Source organism: Chiloscyllium plagiosum, unplaced genomic scaffold (assembly GCF_037043375.1).
Source record: "Chiloscyllium plagiosum isolate Xiang-an unplaced genomic scaffold, Cpla_swu_hap1 HiC_scaffold_14, whole genome shotgun sequence".
Classification (NCBI taxonomy): Eukaryota; Metazoa; Chordata; class Chondrichthyes; order Orectolobiformes; family Hemiscylliidae; genus Chiloscyllium; species Chiloscyllium plagiosum.
This window is the reverse complement of record NW_028270152.1, coordinates 19,629,908-19,653,527: the sequence shown is the minus strand read 5'-3', so window position 1 is coordinate 19,653,527 and position 23,620 is coordinate 19,629,908. Positions and strand designations below refer to the sequence as shown.

At 41.3% G+C, this 23,620-nt stretch overlaps 1 protein-coding gene across 1 annotated transcript in view; it reads left to right on the top strand.

Annotated features, from left to right (window-relative positions):
- Positions 1–23,620, top strand: part of LOC122558862 (guanine nucleotide-binding protein G(i) subunit alpha-2) — a 251,113-nt gene that overhangs the window by 86,314 nt on the left and 141,179 nt on the right. Inside the window, exon 2 of the mRNA XM_043707721.2 lies at positions 22,691–22,733. Coding sequence (XP_043563656.1) covers positions 22,691–22,733 — 43 coding nt within the window. The remainder of the gene's footprint in view (positions 1–22,690; positions 22,734–23,620) is intronic.

The following is a 23,620-nucleotide window of genomic DNA, read 5'->3' as shown; positions in this document are numbered from 1 at the left end:
TCTCCAGGAATGAACTCAGTGCTTGGCTCTCTTTATTTTAATTTTAAACAGCCATGTTAAGTTTTCTTCAGTTTTTTTTGTATTTGTATTTGAGGATTCCTTTGTCATTTTTACTGCATGTAGATTTTTATTTTCCAATTGACGTGTGAGCTCGTTTTTCTTAAAATTGTAGCATGCTACACTTCTATGTTAAAATTCATTTTTCATTTATGCCCAAATAATTTTGGATTCTCCAGCCCAAATTATTTCTGCAGGTGTTAGCAATTTCTGTGATTTAATGATGGAGTAAGAGGCCATTCAGCCCACTGTGCCTGTGCCAACTCTATGAATGTGACATGAATAAGAGGGAAATGGGTACTGGCTAATGGATTCTCTTTCCTATTTCATGAAGTGAGTATTAGCATTAAATTGTTGTTGTCACCATAGTCTTATCGGAACATAGGGGCTGCTTTTATTAGAAAGAAGCTACTGGTGGTGATTTAAGCAGAGGGCCACTAGTCCTCAGGTGAGGGAAGAGATTGAGAAAGAATCCTTCATGGTAACCTCAAACTGGTGATAGTAATTGAACCCCCTCTGTTGGCATCACATCGCTCTGTAAACCAACAACCAGCCATCTGAGCTAAACCAATTCCCCTATAGTCCTAAATTGAATACTGTTTTTGATAGAAATAGAAAGCGTTTGTGTACTTGACGCAACTCTAAATGATAGATAGCCAAGTGCAGCTTTCAGTCACGGTTATGGTTTTGATGCCAAACCCTCTGGGTGATTTTCTGCTTGATCCTGAGGGGAGTTGACTGTATAGATATGGATCAGATATTTCTTCATGTGGGAGAATCTGGAACAAGGGGGTCATAGTTTTAAAATACAAGGTTGCCCATTAAAGACAAATGAGGAAATGTTTTTTTCCCTTGAGGGTTTTGAGTCTCTTTGGAATTTTCTTCCTCAAAAGGCAGAAACTTCAGACATTTTTAAGGAGGAGGGAGATTTTTGATTTCCAAGGGCATGAAAGATCATTGGAGCAGCGATGCAGGAATGTAGCGTTGAGGTTTCAATCAAATCAACTCCTGATATTTATTGAATAGCAGATCAAGTTCCAATGGCTGAGGGTTCTTTTTTATAAAATCATATTTAACTAAGATCAGGAGAAGGAATTTTCATCTTGATTCCTGAATGGATTGAGGAAGAGAGCAGGAACTATGATTAAGCACACTGCATCAACAACCATGGCATGGTGGCTTAGTGGTTAGTGCTGCTGCCTCACAGTATCAGGGGCCTGGGTTCGATTCCACTCTTGGGTGACTGTAAGGAGTCTGCACCTTCTCCCCATGTCTGTGTGGGTTTCCTGTCATAGTCCAAAGGTGTGCAGGTTAGGTGGACTGGTCATGCTAAATTTCCCCTAGTGTCCAGGGATGTGCTGGCAAGATGGATTAGCATTGGGAAATGCAGGGTTAAAGGAATAGGGTGGAGTGGATGGGTCTGGGTGGGATCCTCTTCTGAGGATCAGTATGAACTTGATGGGCTGAATGGCCTGCTTCCACATTGTAGGGGTTCTCTGATTCTAATTATTCAAATACTTTGTTTTAATATCAGCATAAGTTGAGCATATTCAGCCATGCCATCATTTTGCTGATTAATTTGGTGATGATCATTGACATTCTCAATAATTGTGTGAAACATTGTGGCTGAGGACACTGCACCAATGCTAATGGTGATTTGTCAGTTTGTTTTTGTAAATGCAAAAGACCTAGAATTCACAATTCCTGTCAGCAAAGCAAACTCAGGACATTGGTGGAACTCTGTGTTTCTTTAGGGAAGTAGAGATGGCACTCCAAGATGTGAATAATCTGGAAGGAAGGAGTCTGAACAGGAAACTGGGAACTGCTGAAGTACCCAGTCTAAAAGGCTGGAATCCACATGGACTTGCACTGGTGAACTTAGAGCCCATCATAAATGGCTAAGCTGAAAGGGTGGTCATTCTCTAAAGCTGTGAAGGCTGCCCTCAAAATGAGGAGTAGATGAGGCTGGAGTCCTTCATTACCTTTAGAGGTGCTAGCCCCATTTAGTTTGATCAAATTTAATATCGGTGAAATGTCAAACATTCTTACATGGACAAAGTTTTAGAATTTTTTTCCAGTCAGCGCCCTAGTTCTTAGAATGTGTGTCCAGATTGATACATACGTTGAAAAATTTGCACTAATGGAGTTTAGTTTTATGTGCAGTGTGGTGAAAGGACTTTGTGAATTTTTGTTTAAAGTTTTAAATGGGGTTGCTTTTCTCCATCATTTGGGTTTTCATATTTTATCTTGGACTGAAACCTATTCTGAGACCTCTTGTAATAGTCTGGTTTTCTTTTTTTAACATACCTCATTATCTGGTTGCATTCCTCAGCAATTTAATGTGAAAGCTGTTATACTGATGCTAGTGGCAATAAAACCGTGGGAATAAACTATCAGTTCCCTGGAGGTGGCTCCACCTCAAGTTATCATCTGCTTGACCAGATCAAGTGGTACACCCATGTTGAAAGGAACAGTGGCTTTGGATCTGAGCAGCATACCAGTGATTTCAAACTTGCTAATACGCTAGTTCAACTGATGGATTTCAGAGCACCCCTTTCCACCTTGCTGCAGAGTCATTCTTTAGTTCTAAACATAGTGCTTTTTGTCTTGGACAATGATTGTAAATTATTTTATTTGAGACCAGATATGTAAGGCTTTGAGAAACTGCAAGTAACATTACTGTAAGAGTTACTGAAGGGTTGAGTAGGCAAAAGTGAGGACTATAGATGCTGGAGATCAGAGTCGAAGAGTGTGGTGCTGGAAAAGCACAGTCTGTCAGGCAGCATCTAAGGAGCAGGAAAATCGACGTTTCGGGCAAGAGCCCTTCATCAGGAATCAGGGTTGAGTCATCTTTTCTCCAACTGGCTGTATTTCCTGGTATACTATTATTTGCTTTCACAAGGAAGTTTGGCTCATGTATTAAAATACATTCACAAACAGTGAAATGCTCCTTGATTGGAGACAAACAGGAGTTTTTAAATATAAAATAAAAAGAAAACAACAGAAGATAACCACCTTACGTCAGTGACAAAAACAAAGTGCTGGAGAAACTTGTACAGCCTGCTCCCAAACAAAACCAGTTTTTCCAGTGGGCAACCAGATTCAAAGTGTTAACAGTTTTGCTGGCTAAGATACTGCAGACCTGCTTAGTTTCTTCAGCACTTTGTTTTTATTTCAGATCTCCAACGTCTGTGGTTCTTTTTGATATTGTTGCCTAATGTCAGTTAGAATCATGAGATGTCTTTTCAAATATATTTTCATTATTTTAATCAAAGACTTGGTGACATATGATGTATCATTTGTTTGTGAGGTATGAGTGAATACTGAACAGCGGCTGAATATTGTTTGAAAATGAGTTAGGGTCTTATGATGTTATTCAAGCCTCTTAAAGCCCCCAGTCATCCTGTGTACATCTCAAAATTGCAGCAAACGCTGAATAGAAATGCAAGTTTCAGCTCCATTTATAGTGTAAAGTATGTGTTGTTGGTCTCTTGTTCCCAAGCTGCTGATCAGAATTGCTGATGTGTGGCAGAGATTGGAAGATAATTTGCATGTTTTGCTGACAGTGGTGAACTTCAATGAAAATGAACATCATCTGAGGATCAGAACTGCAGAGGCTGCGGGCTTGCAGGCACTGCCTTCATTTCCATCGTTCTGTACAAGCCTTGACATTTTGTTTTGTTCAATTTCTTTCTTTCTACCCCCACCTCACTGTCATGTCAAGTTAACAGGATTGCTTATGCTTGCAATAAAAAGCTTAACAAAAATGCAGAAGCAATTTATATACAGTGTTGCTTTCACCTGTAATGCTTACTCAGTGATAAGGAATTAACAGTTTCGCCACCTGATGGTGTGCTGACTGATATGCAGTGCAGGAATACAAGAACAGGAGGTGGTTTATAGCCTCTATAGGATGTCTCACCATTTAGTGAGCACAGCAAACTGAACATGACTACCCTCAGTTAATCAGCAAGGAGAAAGTGGGGGCTGCAGATGCTGGGGATCTGAAGAATATGGTGCTAGCAAAGCACAGCCAGTCAGGCAGCATCTGAGTAGCAGGAGAGTGAACGTTTTGAGCATAAGCCTTTTGTCAAAATTGAGGGGGTGGTCCAAGGGAACTGAGAGAAAAGCGGGGGGGGGGGACTTGGGGGAAGGCAGCTGGGAATGCGATTGGTAGACGAAATTAGGGATGAAGGTGATAGGTTGGACAGGAGAGTGGAGCAGATAGGTGGGAAGGAAGACGGACTGGTAGGGCAATTCAAGAGGGTGATGCTGAGTTGGAAGGTTGGATCTGGGATAAGGTGGAGGGAGGGGAAATCAGGAACTGGTGAAATCCACATTCATGGGTTGGAGGGTCCCAAGGTGGAAGATGAGGCGTTCTTCCTCCAGATGTCGGGTGGTTAGAGTTTGGCGGTGGAGGAAGCCCAGGACTTGCATGTCCTCGGTGGAGTGGGAGGGCAGTTGAAGTGTTCGGCCACATAGGGCGGTTGGATTGTTTGGTGCATGTGTCCTAGAGATGTTCTCTGAAATGTTCGGCAAGTTGGCATCCTGTCTCCCCAGCGTAGAGGAGACTTCATCGAGCAATGAACGCAGTAGATAATGTGTGTAGAAGTACAGGTAAATCTCTGTCAGATGTGGAAGGATCCACTGGGGCCTTGGATGAAGGTGTGGGCTTAGGTTTTGCACGTCTTGTGGCAGGGGAAGGTGCCGGGAGTGGAGTGTGTGTTGTTGGTGGGTGGACCTAAAGAAGGGAGTCGCTGAGGGAATGTTCTCTCCGGCACGCAGATAGGAGTAGGGAGGGAAATATATCTCTGGTGGTGGGGTCTGTTTGTCAGTGGTGGAAATGGCGGAGGATGATGTGACACATGCAGAGGTTGGTGGGGTGGAAGGTGAAGACCAGGGAGATTCTGACCTTGTCGCAGTTATTTGTTGCCACTGGTGGTCTGTGGTAATTCATCTTTAGTTTTTGGAGGTTAGCACTTGGTATTTCTGTGGTCACATTACTTAAGAAGGGCAAATTGCTGTTTGCAGAATTGGATGCAAATATTTATCCAGTTACTCTGCATTTTTGAAATCTGACCTTTCTCATCATGATGCTACCTTAAAAGTTTGGGTGGTTGTTGTGAACTATTTGTTTCAGGCCCCAGCTTTCTGTTTGGATAACCTCTAATGAGATGGTGTTGCTCCTTAGTGTTTCCTATAACTGTATTGCAATCCTTCACCGCTTGAGGATGTGTGCTATAACTGCCTCTGTGAAGCTGACTGGCGGTGCTGAACGTATTTCTGTGTGCATCCATTTGTTGGATGTTGGGACTTTTCTTATTGATCTATTGAACAGGATTGCTCAGTGTCCTTATGTTGTGGATCGTGGCAGATTAGAATGGCAAAGTACCGTGGAATTAGTAGTTCCTAACTCCAGTTTTTTTCCAAAGAATTCAGTTAAAAACTGACAGTAATTAAAGTTATATCTGTAGAGTGGCAAAGTCTTTAGTGTGATCCTTCAAAATGTTACACTGGTATAATCTCAAAGGGGTTTCAAATGGACAAAATAAGAGATACTGAGGGGACTGACCAACTCCCCTCTCTCAGAAAGGCCCCTCTTGCAAAAGTTTTGTGTTTTAGCTTTGTAGGAATATATATCAAAAAAAATTTAAAAATCAACTGCAACATTAAGTTGTGTCATGAGCTTAATGGATTAGTAAACTGTGATAATCTTAGCTCTGAAAACAGCCATTTAAAACACCCCTGCGCTGCAGGTAAAGTTAAAGAAGAAATTTTCTGTCACTGAGTGCTTTCAGTCAGTTGTTGCCAAAAAGAACCAGGATAAAGTATTTCAATCAACTTACAAAGCTATGAAATCAACAGTTCAACTATCAACAGCACACTGCTAGTAAAATCCACTGCAAAGGGTGCAATGTTCCACTGTCTGCTCTTCATGAACAGTTCAGAGATTGATGAATATATCTTTTGGCAGTGTTCCCTCTAAGCTGCATGCTGCATGGCTACTGGGAAGGTTGCATGCGTGCCAAACAAGAGCTAATGCATTGACTTCCTGTTTCTGAAGTTGTTGCTGTGTACAGATCTAGGACGACTGCCCAGCACTAAAATGATGTGGGGAATGTAGCTTTTGGGACTCTTATTTCCAATCTGCATTGTTTTTAATTCACTTATACTTGGCACTGGTTGGACCAGCATTTATTGCCCATCCTAGTTGCCAGTGATGGTGGGCTGCCTTCTTGAACCGCTGCAGTCCACTTGTAGACCTACAATGCAGTTCGGCAGGGAATTCTAGGATTTTATTACAGTGACGCTGAAGGAACAGTGATATATTTCCGAAGTGGAAGCTTGGAGGGGAACTTTAAGTTGGTGGTTGTTCTCTTGTATTTGCTGTCTTGGTCCTTCCAATGGGATTGATTGTGGATTTAGAGTGTGCGAAGGATTTTGGTGAATTTCTGCAGTGCACCTCATACATTTGTATATACTGCAGCATTGGTGGTGGACGTTGATGCTTGTGGATGTGGTGCCAGTCAAGCTGGCTGCTTTGCCCTGAATTGTGTCTATGTTTTTAAGTGCTGTTAGAGCTGCAACAAATTGGGGGAACCTTGTTTGTGGACTGGTTGTAGCACATGATGTTGAGCAGACATGGCTTACTGGATTGGCTCACTTTGGTATTCAGAAACTAAAGAGCCAAGAAGGCAGATGACCAGGTCTTTATATTCTGGGCTGGCTTCCAGATCAGAATAGTTGGAATTTTTCCAAATGAAAACATACAAAGGTTTATTATCTCCTAAAAGCTAAGAGCAAAAACCTGGCTAATGTAAAGGCTCCTCTTGGTCATGGCATTCTGAGAGAGGAACAATTATCAACCAGCCAGTCACAGTGTGTGCTGTCTTGGCAGGGATAATGTGGGGAGATCATTTCCTTTCTTCGTACTTGGTCAGCTCACTAGGGATTTGGCACGTCTTGGTGTTGTAATTCTGAAAAATGAACTATAAGCCAGCAGAAAGTGCTGCAAGGTCCAAATGTCAGCACATTTGCTTTTTAACACATCTATGACTTGACGAAAGTGTATATGTTTAAGCAGCTGTGAGTAACATTTGTAATATTTCTCATCCATCTCTACCAGTGTTGCCATTGATTAGAGTATTTTGTGAGAGAATGAAACTCTTTCTATTGATCCAAATGTATAACTTGCTATTATTTTTAATAATGTATCAAAATGGATGAGTCTATCAATTCGTGCTCGATCGGTTATGTAACTAAAATAGATTTTTTTTTTGGCAAGTATGTTGAGATTGCCTGTGCATGGTTTCCATTGCTAGTCCCCTGGCAAGAAATAGGAAGCACTTTCATTTAAATGAATAGCAATTATGGCTTGCATTTATATAGCACCTTTTTTTTTTTACTGAGCAAAATGCTCTCTGCACATTTCAGGTATGCCATCCAGCAAAATTTGCACTGAACATCGAAAGATGACATGAGAACAGGTTTGCTCAAATCAGTAGGAAGGTGGAAAGGTGTCTGGGGGAAAGTTCTGGAGCTTCGAGCTAGTTGTGATGAAACTGAGGGATGCTTTAGACGTCAGAGTTGGAGGCTTGAGGGTTGCAGGAGGTTAGAGGAAGGGTGAGGGCCAGGAAAAGAATTGGAAACACCATTAAAATGTTTAGATCGAGCTCTTACTCAACTAAGAGTCTTTGAGTTAGTGTGTGCAAATGAAAGATGGACAAGGATTGGTGAAATCTGGCATATGGACACAGAAGTTTCAAAGACTTTAAGCTTATGGAATGTTGAAGATGGGAGGTTGGCCAGGAGTGCATTGGACTAGTCGAGCTTAGAAGTAATAATGTGTTTCAAGGGTTTCAACAGCAGTTGGGTTCAGGCAGGAATAGAGTTTGGTTACAAACAATAAATGAGGATCTGGTACAAGTGCTCTTTAAAAGAACCAGGAAAGATCCTGGTTAAATGTTAGTGTGATAAGGACAGAAGCTTACATATCACACCTGGAACATATCTACTGTGACCAATTAGAATAACTTCTGGATGGGTCTTTTGCAGTGGTAGTGTCCCTAACTCTGGACTAAGACGTTCAGGTTCAAATCCCGTCCGCTCTAGAGCTTTGTAATAATGTTCCTGAACTAGTTAATAAAATATCTAGACCAACATCTGAAGGGCCTTTACGGTACAGTGATAATGTCCCTAACTCTGGACCAGGAGGCCTAGGTTCAAAGCCCTCCTGCTCCAGAGGTGTGTAATAACATCTTTGAACAGATTGATCAGAAAAATATGAAAATGAAGTCTGGAAATGAATAATCCGAACAAAATAATGCTCAGTTCACAATGAAAAGAGAATTGGTAGCTTTCGCTCAATATTGCTGATGACTTCTGTCATTTTGATTGGCAATGGACTGATGAGGAGTAGGGACTGGATTTGTTGCACACTTCATTGATTGGATACATCTGGGCCAATGTTATAAATGTACGTGAAAAACCTAGCACTGGCCCTTGCTACTGCAGTTAATGTAATATTGGCATTTGCTTTGTCCACTGCACTTGACTCTGTCACACAACCTGCATGATGATGAATACGTTGAGCCACTTATCCTCTTGGATTAGTAGCTGAGCTTGAGTTATCAGATTAGTATGTCCGAGAGCAGTGGTGATACTATTGCTACTGAGTTCAGTCATCAATCAGTGCATATTATAGTTAGTAGCATTCAGCATGTCTGGTGGACCTGTCATTTAGTATGCCCATGTTTTGCAAATGCTCGAAATTGTCCTTCGGTGTGTTGTGATTCTACACCGTATCTAACACCAAGTGTAATTTGTGCCAAAGCATTCTTAATGTAAGTTGCAGATGCTGGAGAATGGAGCTGGAAAAAGCACAGCTGATAGAGCAGTTACAGAGGAGGAGGGGATGATGAAAGGTTCTGACCTGAAACGTCGGATCACCCCCCCCCCCCCCCCCCCCCCCCCCCCCCCCGGCCGCTTGACCTGTTGTGCCATTTCCAGCTCCACATTTTATCCACTAATGTAAGTTGTGACCCTAACCAATTAATTCAACAGTTGTTTCACTGGTTGACGATTCCGAATGCCTGGAAGTTCAGTTGAAGGAGCTCTGCTCAGCTGACCTTCAGTTTGGAATGTGGTCTTTCCGCAGTTTCTGTGAAGTGGCCTAGTTGTTTTGTAAGTAAAGGTACATGCTGTTTTACATGCAAAACTCTGTAGAGGATGAATGAAGAATGGTGTGTCTGTGTGTCCATCATCTTTGTTTCAGTTTCCTATGCCAGGAATTTCGAGAATGAAGAAAATGAAAATTTTAAGAGTATCAATATTTTATCTCATTTGTTCTATACTTCATAGCTGCATAATTTAATAAGAGAGGTCACTGAGCTGAAACAGATCTTTTCAGGAGGCATAGGTGGTGAATCTTTTCACCAACATTATTACTGTTAAAACCATTGCTCTCTTCAGATGTTGCCCGATTTCCAGTATTTTCTGTTACCTAATTAATGGCAAAGTTTCTGATTTCAAGAAACGTGTTACAGGAAGATCATGCTTATTTTATGCAAGCCGTCATGTCTTGCCTCAATGTATGGATGCTAATACATTTATTTCTTTGCGAACGATTTAAGCATTGTCTTCAGGTTAGAGGTCTGGTGAAGTAATTGGTCAAAGTGAAGGAAGCTGGAAAAGAGGAAGGAGTTGGAGGGGTGATGGTTGCAATTAGGGAACAGTGGAGAGAATTGGAGGGGATGGGGGTCATGTGAAGAGATTGGCACAAATCCAGCCCTTTAGTTGGGATGATGCCATCCTGTTTTTGTTTTAAATTCTTATTTCTGTATGAATGAAGAAATTGTGTTAAGGCCAGTTGGCCTTAAAAATATCCAAGACAGAGGTAGGTGGATTCTTGCTTACCAAGGGGATTTGTAGGAGTTGAGGTTAAAATCAGAGCAGCGTGATCTTGTTGAATGGCAGAACAGGTTTGAAGGTCAGAGTGGCCTACTTCAGTTTCTTGTATGTTTGTTTTGATATAGCACCTATAACAGTCAAATTTCCCAAAGAAAAAATGGAGTAACATTTATTTAATGTTAAGCATGGTTTATGATGTGATGCACAGCTAAACTGCTTAACCTGCTCTGCCAATGGAAGTATCTTTATAATGCTCTTAAATTTTTTTAAAAAGTGGTATTTCTGGTCAGTTATCATCCTGTTCAAATGTGTTTGATGATCCTCCGAAGCAGGACTTAAACTTAGACCATCTGGTCCAGAGTTAGGGCACTAATGAACAAGATGTGTATATACAATGTCTGACAGTGGTTACATAGTAGCTAACATTTAGCTCCAGATATCACCATTTGCTGTGGTGGGGTTTGAACTCCAGTCCTCAGCACATTAGCCTGGGATTCAGCACTACCAGGTCAGTGATATTACCTCTACACCACTACTTCCAAGAACACTTCTAAAAGAATCTCTATCAACGGCCATTGCAGGAACTCACTTTGGACAAAGTGGGTGTTAACAAACTTACAAAGGTCTGGGGCTGAAAAATGAACTTTGACACAACTTTGAATTTAGAGAGATGGATGACCCTTTCAGATTTTCTCGCAATTGCTGAAATCCAGATAACGAAATGGTGGATTTAACTTGTTTGCTATGATTTTAGGGTTTAAAAATGTGTTGCTGGAAAAGCGCAGCAGGTCAGGCAGCATCAAAGGAACAGGAGAATCGACGTTTCAGGCATAAGCCCTTCAGGAATGAGGAGGGTGTGCCAAGCAGGCTAAGATAAAAGGTAGGGAGGAGGGACTTGGGGGAGGGGCGTTGGGAATACAATACGTGGAAGGAGGTTAAGGGAAGGGTGATAGGCCGGAGAGGGGGTGGGGGCGGAGAGGTCGGGAAGAAGATTGCAGGTCAAGAAAGTGGTGCTGAGTCTGAGGGTTGGGACTGAGAAAAGGTGGGGGGAGGGGAAATGAGAAAGCTGGAGAAATTTGCATTCATCCCTTGTGGTTGGAGGGTTCCTAGGCGGAAGATGAGGTGCTCTTCCTCCAGGCGTCGTGTTGCCATGGTCTGGTGATGGAGGAGGCCAAGGACCTGCATGTCCTTTGCGGAGTGGGAGGGGGTTTAAAGTGTTCAGCCACGGGGCGGTTGGGTTGGTTGGTGCGAGTGTCCCAGAGGTGTTCTCTGAAACGTTCCGCAAGTAGGCGGCCTGTCTCCCCAATGTATAGGAGGCCACAATGGGTGCAGCGGATGCAGTAAATTATATGCGTGGAGGTGCAGGTGAATTTCTGATGGATATGGAAGCATCCCTTGGGGCCTTGGAGGGAAGTGAGGCGGGGGGGAGGTGTGGGCGCAAGTTTTGCATTTCTTGCGGTTGCAGGGGAAGGTGCCGGGAGTGGAGGTTGGGTTGGTGGGGGGTGTGGCTCTGACAAGGGAGTCACGGAGGGAGTGGTCTTTCCGGATTTTAGGTTTGTGTTTGTGATTTTTTTTTAATTTAAAAGGAATATTTCTCCCACCACAGGCCACCTGTGCCAATATGCTGTGGCACCTCGAATATTTGTGACAGGCATGATTAAATTCTACTGGGTGGCAGCAGATCTACTCAGAACTTTGGGCCTCCTGAAACTCAGTATAAACCTTTTAAATGTTGAAATAACACGTGTGCTTTGGTTTTAAAAGATAAAAATTTTAACTCCAACAATTGGCCATGCTTTGCTATTGATTGATTCATGAATTTCACCTGATGCCTAGCTGATAGTTTATCCTACCTGGTGACCAGAAAAATATGTCTCAAAGTAATCTTTAATTCAGTAGGTTTGCAGTTTTGAAAATATGCATTTAATTTTCTGAATGGAGTTTCCATACTGACATCTGATGGTTATTGGCAATTATTTGGTAAAGTAATCCCTGTGCTGTGCACCTTTTCCAGTTATTACCTGGGGATGTTGGGAAAAATACGATATCTCTGGGTATTAAAACTACAAATCAGCAAGGATGACAAAATTGGTGTCAGTTGTCACAATAGGTTTGGAACACCAGGAATTGATTTCAGTTCATTTACAATGGAGTCCGTTATGGAGCAAAAACAAATGGGATTGAGCAATGGGGAAAGAAGGTGAAACATAGAGTCATAGAGATGGACAGCACAGCAACAGACGAGTCCATGCTGACCAGATATCCTAAATTAATCTAGTCCCAATTGCCAGCACTTGGCCCATATCCTTCTAAACCTTTCCTATTCAGATCCCATCCAGATGCCTTTTTAAATGCTGTAAATGTACCAGCTTCCACCACTTCTTCTGGCAGCTCATTCCATACAAACACCACCCTCTGCGTGAAAATGTCCCTTAGGTACCTTTTTAAATCTTTCCCCTCTCACCTTAAATCTGTGCCCTCTAGTTCTGGACACTCTCAACCTGAGGAAAATACCATGTGTATTTACCCTATCCATGCCCCTTATGACCTTATAAACCTCTATTAGGTCACCCTTCATCCTCCAATGGTCCAGAGAAAACAGCCCCAGCCTGTTCAGCCTCTCTGTATAGCTCAAACCCTCCAACTCCAGCAATGTCCTTTGTAAATCTTTTCTGAAACCTTTCAATTTTCACAACATCCTTCGTATAGGAGGGAGACCAGAATTGCGCACAGGATTCCAAAAGTGGCCTAACCAATTTCCTGTGCAGCCGCAACATGACCTCCCGGAGGAGAAAACTTGCCATGTCTGTGGCTGTTGAATTTCAGGACTTCAGGGGATCTGACTTGTGTTAACATCGGTTACTGGCTGTTAGAATCCCCCACCTAAGAACTATATTTGTAAAATTACTTTGACTGTAGAATCAGAGATGTACAGCATGGAAACAGACCCTTCGGTCCAACCCGTCCATGCCGACCAGATATCCCAACCCAATCTAGTCCCACCTGCCAGCACCCGGCCCATATCCCGCCAAACCCTTTCTATTCATATACCCATCCAAATGCCTTTTAAATGTTGCAATTGTACCAGTCTCCACCACTTCCTCTGGTAGCTCATTCCATACCGTACTACCCTCTGCATGGAAAAGTAGCCCCATAGGTCTCCTTTATATCTTTCCCCTCTCACCTTAAACCTATGGCTTCTAGTTCTGGACTCCCCGACCACAGGGAAAAGACTTTGCCTATTTACCCTATATATGTCCCTCATAATTTTGTGAACCTCTATAAGGCTGACAAATAGCTTAGAATCAGATTTTATTGTCACAAGTACAGGAGTATGAGTACAGCAAAAAGTGTACAGAGGTACTTCGGTATAAAGTAGAAAATAAAGAAACAAAATTAAAAGTTAAAAATCATTGCCTTTCTTGGTACTAAGTAGAAAATTAAAATTAAAAGTTCAGCAGTCTGTCTATTGTGTTTCGCCATGCTGGGCTTCCATTCCCTACAAGCACCCGATCTCCTCTGCTTTGATCCACTTTCCGGGAGACCTCTGGCTGTCTGCTCTCACTGCAGCCACAGATGCCAGGGAGTCTCCCTCATTGCCACGTGGGACTCGCTTTTCCTGTATTGAGTTCAATCTCCGACTGTCATTGTCCTGATCCAGGCCTCCAGCCGCTGCCATGCTCCAGACCCAATGAAGCCATGATCCTGTCGCTTTCCCTGCCTCCATCGAGCTCACTCCAATGGCAAGCTCGATCTCCCCTGTGCCTATTACCACTGCAGATGCTCTGAGACCTGGGGCAGCCTTCTATCAATGCTGCTGCAAATGCTGGGGACCCTGTTTCACTGCCATGCACTTGGCTTGCTCTCCCACGCACTGGGCTTGTCTGTGCTGCAAAAATTCATTCTCCATGGAAGGTAAGTAGATTTAAAGTAGGAAGAAAAAGCAGTGAAAGTACAAAAAAATGTAAAAGTGAATGGAGCCAGATGAGTTGGAAGCAGGAGCCCTCGCTCTGTGCTGTTACTCTGCGTTACTTAGCCCAGCTGGTATTATCTGCTATCACTCTCCAGCTGCTCCTGCCCACACCAATCTTCACCATGTACACGGCAGGTACTCATGTGACTCAGCCAACGTTGCAGGCAAGGATGTCCTGAGGCATGGTACATTGGTGAGACTGAGCAGAGGCTACAACAACAGATGAATGGACACCGCACAACAATCACCAGCCAGAAGTGTTCCCTCCCAGTTAGAGAACACTTCAGCGGTCCTGGACATTTGGACCTTAGGTGACCATCCTCCAAGGCGGACTTCAGGACAGGCAACAATGCAAACTGGCCGAGCAGAGGCTGATAGCCAAGTTCGGTACCCATTAGGATGGTCTCAACTGAGATCTTGGGTTCATGCCACACTACAGGTACCCCACTGCACTATACACTCTCTCACACACGTGCACACTCCCACAGACCCTCACACTCATGCAGACCCTCTCTCGTACACAAGCTCACACATATACCCCCCCACACACTCTCCCATGCACACATCCTCTCACAGACTTGTACTCCATTACACTCTCACATATAAACCATACATATGTCTCTCTCTCATACTCACACCCCATGCATGCACTCACTCAGTCTCCTCTGCATGTGCGCACACAAGTTTGTGGGGTGAATTTGTACTTCCAAAATTGCATTTTATTTTGCTCAAAACTGTGTAAATCCATGTCGAGATTCTATAAATCCAACTTTAGAAATAGAATCTGTCTGATCTAACATTGGGACACAGATTTTAACCTCACACCTTCAATGCATTATCTGCGCTGCGATGGCATCTATTGTTAAAATTATCTTGAGAATGTAACTTTAAAAAAGTTCTGGGGTTTACATATGAGGGAACCAAAACTAAAATGGTAATTCTAAAAGCTGAAAGGATTAAGCTAAATTTGTTTAATATTACATTCCATGACATTACAATTCTGATGCTATAATTCTGTGTCTTATGATTCTGCTCCACAACTACCTGATGAAGAAGCAGCGCTCCGAAAGTTAGTGTTTCCAAATAAACCTTTTGGACTATAACCTGCTGTTGTGAGATTTTTAACTTTGTCCACCCCAGTCCAACACGAGCACCTCCAAATCAATCTTTATCTGACCCGATTAGCAAATAAATCTATTCCTTTTTCCACCTTGCAAATCTCACTTCCCCTTTAAACACACCTAATCTATTCATCACTTCCTTCTGGTTATCTATTTAATACTCACACGCTGATTAATGAAGTTTCTTCCAAATTCCTTATTAGTAATTATCTTGTATTTATGACTGAGGGTTTTGGACTTCACTGTAAATGGAAATTGTGTTTGATTTGGTGTGATAGATTTGGTGGGGCAGAGAGGATTGTGGGAGGAAGGAACAGATGCAACATGTCTGTTTAATGGCAAAGCTTACAAATACAAATTGCTTGGGGTCATGTGACATTCCACAAAACCTTTTCATTCATTTAGATCCCATGGACATGTTGCCAGTCATCACTTCTGGCGACTAAATAACTAAATTAACCACTCTTGTAACTTTTGAGTTAGAACAGAAAATCACTTTGTATGCAGGCTTGGTGATATGTCCACTGTTTGTCTCTTCATTGTGGGGAGGTTATGTGCTTTTACTTTACTTTGCCAGCACATATGGTTGTGATCCTTCACCATTTGCTGATCCATAAATGTTTATATTTTATGAGATGGGAACATTCACAGAATGTTTTGATCCTCTGGGATTTTTCACCATCTTGCAGTTACATTTATTGATTGAATCTTGACAGGTTCATAAATTGCTAATTGCACTGTTCAGTGCTTGATGTCTACGCACCTATTGTTAGCCCAGAGATCTGGCCAGCTCGTTTAACACTGGCCATGTTGAGTTGACTGCCTGTGTTCAGTATTATCACAACATTAGCCTTTGTCCTGTCAGGATTCAATTCACTGGGGATCTTGAGATTCTCCATTTTAGCAAAGTAAAATCGTGGAATGATGTAACACAAGGAGACCATTTGGTTTATCATGTCTGTGCCAGATTTTTAAAAGTGATCGAACTACTGTTCTCCTGCCTTTTAGAGTCAGAGTCATAAAGATGTACAGCATGGAAACAGACCATTCGGTCCAACTTGTCCATATTGACCAGATATCCTAACCTAATCTAGTTCCATTTGCCAGCATTTGGCCCATATCACTCTCAACCCTTCTATTCGTATACCCATCCTGATGCATTTTTCCATACCTCCTCCATGTTTTCCTGGTCAGTTAGTTACTGATTCCTGTCTTTTGAAGGTTATGGTTTTATCGCTTCCATTAAATTTTCTGCAGTGCATTCCAGATAATGTTTTTTTAAAAAAATTCTTATCTCATCGCTAGTTATTTTGAAAAACATCAAAAGTCCGTATTTTCTATTTACCGACTCTTCAGTCACTGGAAACTGTTTCTCCTTATTTCTCGGCTTCAATTTGAATGCACAACTTAAATCTACATGGAATACACCTCTGCTCCAAGGTGAACCAATTATCACTTCTCTGTGTCACTGAAGTCTCATCTCATGTCATTCTAGTAAATCTCCAGGATGTTCTTTCAGGCCTTTAGTATCTATTACCCTAAATTGTCGTGCCTCCAGTTGGCCACACTACTGCAGCTGAATCCCAATTCCAACAAACCTGTGAGCACCTGAGATTTACAATTCATTCAAATTGTTTTTTGTAAAAATCTAAATTCTCAATAGGAAGTTACTTGCTACTTGGTCGTACTTGGAGTGGAGTTGGAGAAGCTGGAAACTCTGGCTTCTTAGTAGGAAATCCAAGTGGACGAAGACAACATGAATAAAAAGAGAAAATGCTGGAGACTCTGCAGGTCTTGCGGCACCAGTGGAGAGAAAAACATTATGGCTTCAGGAAAATCGAAAATTGTTTGAAATAGTCAGGAGGGGAGAATTAGGTCCAGTAATTTATTGAATTTCTGGGTGTTTGCGTTGTAATTTCTAATTCTGGAAAAGAATGAGTTTTCAGGTGTTTTGCATTATATGTTCCATAGTCCAGTTAAAAGGATTTTTTTTGTAATGTAAATATTGAGAGTATGAAGTGCTTGGTTCTGGATTATTCTGGTTTACGTTTTGGCGGGGAAACAATTTAAACATGGTGTTTGGGTTTTGGAGCAACAACAAAGGTAGATTTTTAGATACAGATTTTTTTTTACTTTGTAATGCCAATTCTTTTTCTCTAAGAATAAGAGCAACAGGAAATGCTGAAACACTCCTTTGGTCAGGCAACATCGATAAAGAGACAGACTTCATTAGAAATGCAGGGTCTACTTTGAAATATGCATTTCTTTACATGTTGTACAGACAGGTGCTGTTGTACAGACAGGTCAGTAACCTCAGCAGAACTTCTGAGGAGCCAATGTTTTCCATTACCCAGCAGATCCATTGCAGTTTGGCATTTAGACATTATGGTGCCTAACCGTGGAAATAAGATTTACAATTGATGCATGCATTTTTAAAGGAAGGTACATTTCCATTTAGATTTGCAATTGAATTTCAGTTATTTAAAATACTGAACACAGGCTGCTTTATAACATGTATCACAATTGTATCACAATTCACCTGGCTGTGATTGTTACACATTTATTTTCATCAAATCATTAGCCACCACCCCATGGTTAGTTAGATTTATTATAGTGAGACCCTATGTTTATTTCAGATTTCTGACATCTATAATGTTTCCACTTGCCCTACAGCAAGGACAATTTCACTGGCTCAATGACTTGCTCACTGTCAATTTAAGAACCTTGTAACCATGCAGATCTTTCACATGTTCCAGTGAAGTTTGCACCATATTCTAACTCTCAAGTTCTCCCAGTAAGTGTGAATTACTGACATGCCTGGGTTCCCTCAAAACGCACAGAAATGATTTGATTTCATAACAGCTGCTTGTTTGAAATTATTTAGGGATCCGATTTTAATCATCTCCAATATTAACGTGGAGATCTATGTTGCAATCAGAGAAAATATTCATTATCCTTTTTCTACCTTATCACAGTATTCTGAATGCTACAGATTCTCTACTTGGCAGTAGTAGGTGGTCACTGTTCCTTGAATTCATGAAGGGCAAGATGGGTACAAATTTGACATGGCATCTCCATGTGAGCTTTGACTGTGTCAGTGTCTGATAAACTTTCCCTGTTTTGAAAAAAAAACTAATCTGTAGAGCCAAGAACGATTTTATTACTCCCTTGAAGTGCATACATCTTTCTTCTGTGCACATCCTCTAATGTGTCATGTTTTATTGTTGATTCTCAATTTAAAAAAAAGGACGTTATACTTGACCTTGCTTGGTGGACGTGTACTTTGGTAGCACATAATCTGCACCGTGCGATGGGCGTTTATTTGATGATTTTCATGTTTATCTTAATGTTTACCCTGCTATTAATGATGCAGAAGTTGTAATCCCTCACCCTCCAGATTGAAGGTGGGAGAGAAAAACGTCAGAAGTATAGTTTGAAACAAAAATAGTTAAGAATTTAAGTTAGATCATGTAAAACTTGCTCTGTAAAGAGGAACTTAATAGTGGGAAAAAGTTATGTAAAAGAACTGAGACACTTTGATGTTTTGGGCAGTGTACTTTACCTGTCATTTGCAGGAATACCTCAATAGGGAAACGAGGTAATTATATGTAGTGCAGGGTGGGAGTATGTACCGGATCTTTCTGCTGATTATACAGTGAAGGAAATCTTCCACCCTGACTTGGTCTGGCCTACATGTTACTCCAGACTGAGCAATGTGCTTTGCTATTAACTGCCCTCTGCAATGGCTGAGCCAGCCGCTCATTTCAAGGGTAATCAGGGATGAGAAACAAATGCTGGTCTTAATAGGTATGGTCGAGGGAAAAAAGCACGTTCGAGGTAATTCACTTGCATCAGCATGATTCACTTTAGAGACACTGCGTGCTCATTGTGAGTTGAACATCTTGAAAGCTCTTAGTAAAGGTATGAAGGAGATTCTTACCTCAATTCAATTATATACACAACATTTTCTCTTCTGCTTTTCATTCAATATTTAGAAGAGAAGGGGATTTTATATTTTGATTTTAAAAAAGAATGTTATCTATATATCAGAATGAGCTTCAGTTTGATTTATTGTTGCATGCACTGAGATACAGTGAAGTGTTGTTTTGCGTGCTATACAGCAGATTGTACCATGCAAAGTGCATCAGGTCAGCAGAAGCGTGTGCAGAATACAGTGTTACAGCCACAGAGAAGGTACAGTGAGAGCTCCGAATTAATATTTGAGAAGTCCATTCAAAAGTAAAGTGTGGTGCTGGAAAAGCACAGAAATGAAGGGCTTATGCCCGAAAAGTCAATTCTGCTCCTTGGATGCTGCCTGACCTGCTGTCTTTTTCCATTGCCACACTCCCGACTCTGATCTCCAGCATCTGCAGTCATCACTTTCTCCAATTCGGTTAAAAAATTGGATAACAGCAGGGAAGAGGTTATGCTTGAATCTGTTCGATGAAGACTTGACAAAAATACTGCTCATCTTGCAATCAGATTGGTTTATTTATACATGTCAAAATTTCAATAAAATACAAGCCCAAGAAAGATAGCGATATCCTCAGTTAGTGACTGAAGGAGCTGTACATGGAATTTATGGCCACCACCATAGAGTCATAGAGATGTACAGCATGGAAACAGACCCTTCGGTCCAATCAGTCCATGCCGACCAGATATCCCAACCAAATCTAGTCCCACCTGCAAGCACCTGGCCCATATCCCTCCAAACCCTTCCTATTCATATACCCATCCAAATGCCTCTTAAATGTTGCAATTGTACCAGCCTCCACCACATCCTCTGGCAGTTCATTCCATACCCATACCACCCCCTGAGTGAAAAAGTTGCCCCTTAGGTCTCTCTCCTATCTTTCCCCTCTCACTCTAAACCTATGTCCTCTAGTTCTGGACTCCCCCACCCCAGTGAAAAGACTTTGCTTATTTATCCTATCCGTGCCCCTCATAATTTTGTGAACCTCTATAAGGTCACCTCTCAGCCTCCAATGCTCCAGGGAAAACAGCCACAGCCTGTTCAGCCTCTCCCTATAGCTCAAATCCTCCAACCCTGGCAACATCCTTGTAAATCTTTTCTGAACCCTTTCAAGTTTCACAACATCTTTCCGATAGGAAGGAGATCAGAAATGCACACAATATTCCAACAGTGGCCTAACCAATGTCCTGTACAGCTGCAACGTTACCTCCCAATTCCTTTACTCAATACTCTGACCAATAAAGGAAAGCATACCAAACACCTTCTTCACTATCCTCTCTACCTGCGACTCAATTTTCAAGGAGCTATGAACCTGCACTCCAAGGTCTCTTTGTTCAGCAACACTCCCGAGGACCTTACCATTAAGTGTATAAGTCCTGCTAAGAATTGCTTTCCCAAAATGCAGCACCTCGCATTTATCTAATTTAAACTCCATCTGCCACTTCTCAGCCCATTGACCCATCTGGTCCAGATCCGGTTGTAATCTGAGGTAACCCTCTTCGCTGTCCACTACACCTCCAATTTTGGTGTCATCCACAAACTTACTAACTGTACCTCTTATGCTCGCATCCAAATCATTTATGTAAATGACCAAAAGTAGAGGACCTAGCACCGATCCTTGTGGCACTCCACTGGTCACAGGCCTCCAGCCTGAAAAACAATCCTCTACCACCACCCTCTGTCTTCTATCTTTTGAACCAGTTCTGTATCCAAGTGGCTAGTTCTCCCTATATTCCATGAAATCTAAACTTGCTAATCAGTCTCCCATGGGGAACCTTGTTGAACGCCTTACTGAAGTCCATAAAGATCACATCTACTGCTTTGCCCTCATCAATCCTCTTTGTTACTTCCTCAAAAAACTCAATCAAGTTTGTGAGACATGATTTCCCATGCACAAAACCATGTTGATTATCCCTAATCAGTCCTTGCCTTACCAAATACATGTACATCCTGTCCCTCAGGATTCCCTCCAACAACTTGCCCACCACCAAGGTCAGGCTCACCGGTCTATAGTTCCCTGGCTTGTCCTTACCCCCCTTCTTAAACAGTGGCACCACGTTTGTCAACCTCCAGCAGATCTGATAAGAGTAGAAATAATCCTCAGAAACTTATCATAAACAATTTCAGATTTGGGATAGTTTAGAGATCAGGTAGACTCTTAATAGCAAAAGTAAAATTGTTATCCATGGCTTATTGAGAGTGTTGGGCAGGTTGCCAGTGAGGAATTGGTGAGTCATGTAAGTTGAAAACAAAAATATTAAATACCAACATTTCAATTTGCATCATACAATCTGTTTTATTATATAATGTGTCTTGGTACTGTGTTTGGTACCTTTTTTTTTGGGGTTGTAATGGTTGTTGTTTTGGAGCAGAGACCATTGCTATAAATAAAACATTTGAACAAAACTGTTTTAAAAATTGAGGGGAATGAATAAAAGAATTGAGCATAAAATGAATGTAAGGTCCATCAAACTGAATTCCAGAGTTGATTTGAATTTCCAATCTCTGTACTTGACAGCTTAATTCAGTTTAGGGATTGCCAACTCAATAAATCCAAAAGTTTATATTTGAGAATTCATTGGTGTTCTGGATCCCTTGCCACAGTGAATTAGTCAGCAGTTTTGAGTACCAATTATGATATAACCCTTTAGCTTGCATGCTATAATTTGGCAGTGTTTCTCCAGACACATTCCACGTCTCACACTTGAAAACTTCCTTGTTGATCTCCTACCTCTCCATGCTCCCCAACTTTCTCTGAGAGGTTTAAAAAAAAAAGGCAATCCAGACAGCTATCTTGATTGCTATCCTAACACCTGTAGGGAAGGAAAGGTGATGTTAGTGCATTAGGTGTTCCTTAGATTGAACTGGTTTACTATATTTCAATGATATTTAGCTTTCCAACTCCATTAAGTAGCGTGTCCCTCAAGAAAACATTGCCATTGATTTTCTTTCTGATGGGAAGGGTAGTTTTCAGTGAATTGTATATGAATCACTTTAACGTATGATGTATCTGATTACACCGATACCCATTTAACTGGAGAATAATGAACATTTTATGTGCGCTTTTAAAAATGAATTGCAATTAATCTCGAGTGATTACTGCTCAGTGTCTGTTATAAAGTTCCTTTACTTTTGGGGAAAGAATGTTAATCCGTTGTGCACAGCTTCATTTCATAGACAAATTATTATTCAACTTTTCTGTAGCTGCATTTTTATTGAATTCCAATAAGAATTTTTTTAAAATTTAAAATCGCCTGCAGAGTGATGTCCAAAGATGGAATTCAATAAAGCATCTTCCCTTACACATGTGATGGGCAGATATTACAAGACCCCCTGATTACTAAAGATTACTACTTATAAAAGATGAATTTAGGAAATAAATGCTCTGTGAACAGAGAAACTCACTCCTCCCTTCCCTTCTCCCTCCAACATCAGTGTTATCAGAATGTGATCTACATCAGCATTTGTGAGCTAAATGGGGAGACAGTTAAATTACCTCAGTCCAATTCATCATTTGTAAGTGTATGCTTCAATTAATACTGACCAAGCCTGCTACAAAATGTTAATGACTGTCTACAGGCTTGAGAGGTTTTGTTGTAATGTTTTATTATTAAATCCAAGTTATTGAAAGCAATCTACATTATTTTATCTTGACAGGTGCTGGAGAATCTGGGAAAAGCACAATTGTAAAGCAAATGAAGTGAGTATTATCCTTGATGTTTTGAAGAATATAAACCATTTGTCCATGAACAGTATGTTATGCCATCAGTAGCGCACCCACTTTATGATCTTTATGGGCACCTCACTCCTGCATGTTGGGTTTGCCTGTGATCCTCCCATCATGTCACTTGGTGTTACTTCAAGGCAACAAGGAATTGTTAAAGGTGGGAGTAATCCACAGATCCAATGAGTATGTTCTTGATGAAATAGGGGTGAGATAAATCAACAATGTATGTTGTGTTTTTAGATGATTGAAGGTAACTTAGTGTTGTATTATGCATTGTGTCCAATCTAAGACTGTTTGTTTGATACTGACATTGAATGTCAATAGTTGAAGAACCATCTATTCCCAAACATTCCGAACCTTCACTTGGATCGGAGTAACGGGAATATATTTGGGGCTGCAAATGTGGAAGGTTATTTTTCGGTGGTCTTAAGGTGCGTTTACAGTAGGGAAATACAGGAGTAGAAGTTATTTTAAGGGTCCTTTTAAACAAGCGCACACAATGAACATGAGTTGGAGTGAAGGAAAAGCATACAGAAGGTGTAAAAAGCTAAAATGGTTTCCAAGGATTAGAACCACATGCAGGGATGTACAACAAGGGAGACTAAAATTCCTGTCTTGGCCTTAAAGCAAATCGCAACATTAAGCTAATCCAGTTTTGTCATTTTGCAATGTTTTGAACTTAGTAATGAAGTGCTCATCACACTTAATGGTGTTGGCATCACACTGCATTGCAAACTAGCCATCCAGCCAAATGAGCTAACTAGGAGGGTTCTCAATGTATTTCACATACTCAAGCCATCCAACTACATACCCTATTCATATACTTTTCATGCTTTTGATACACCATAGATGTGGAGCAC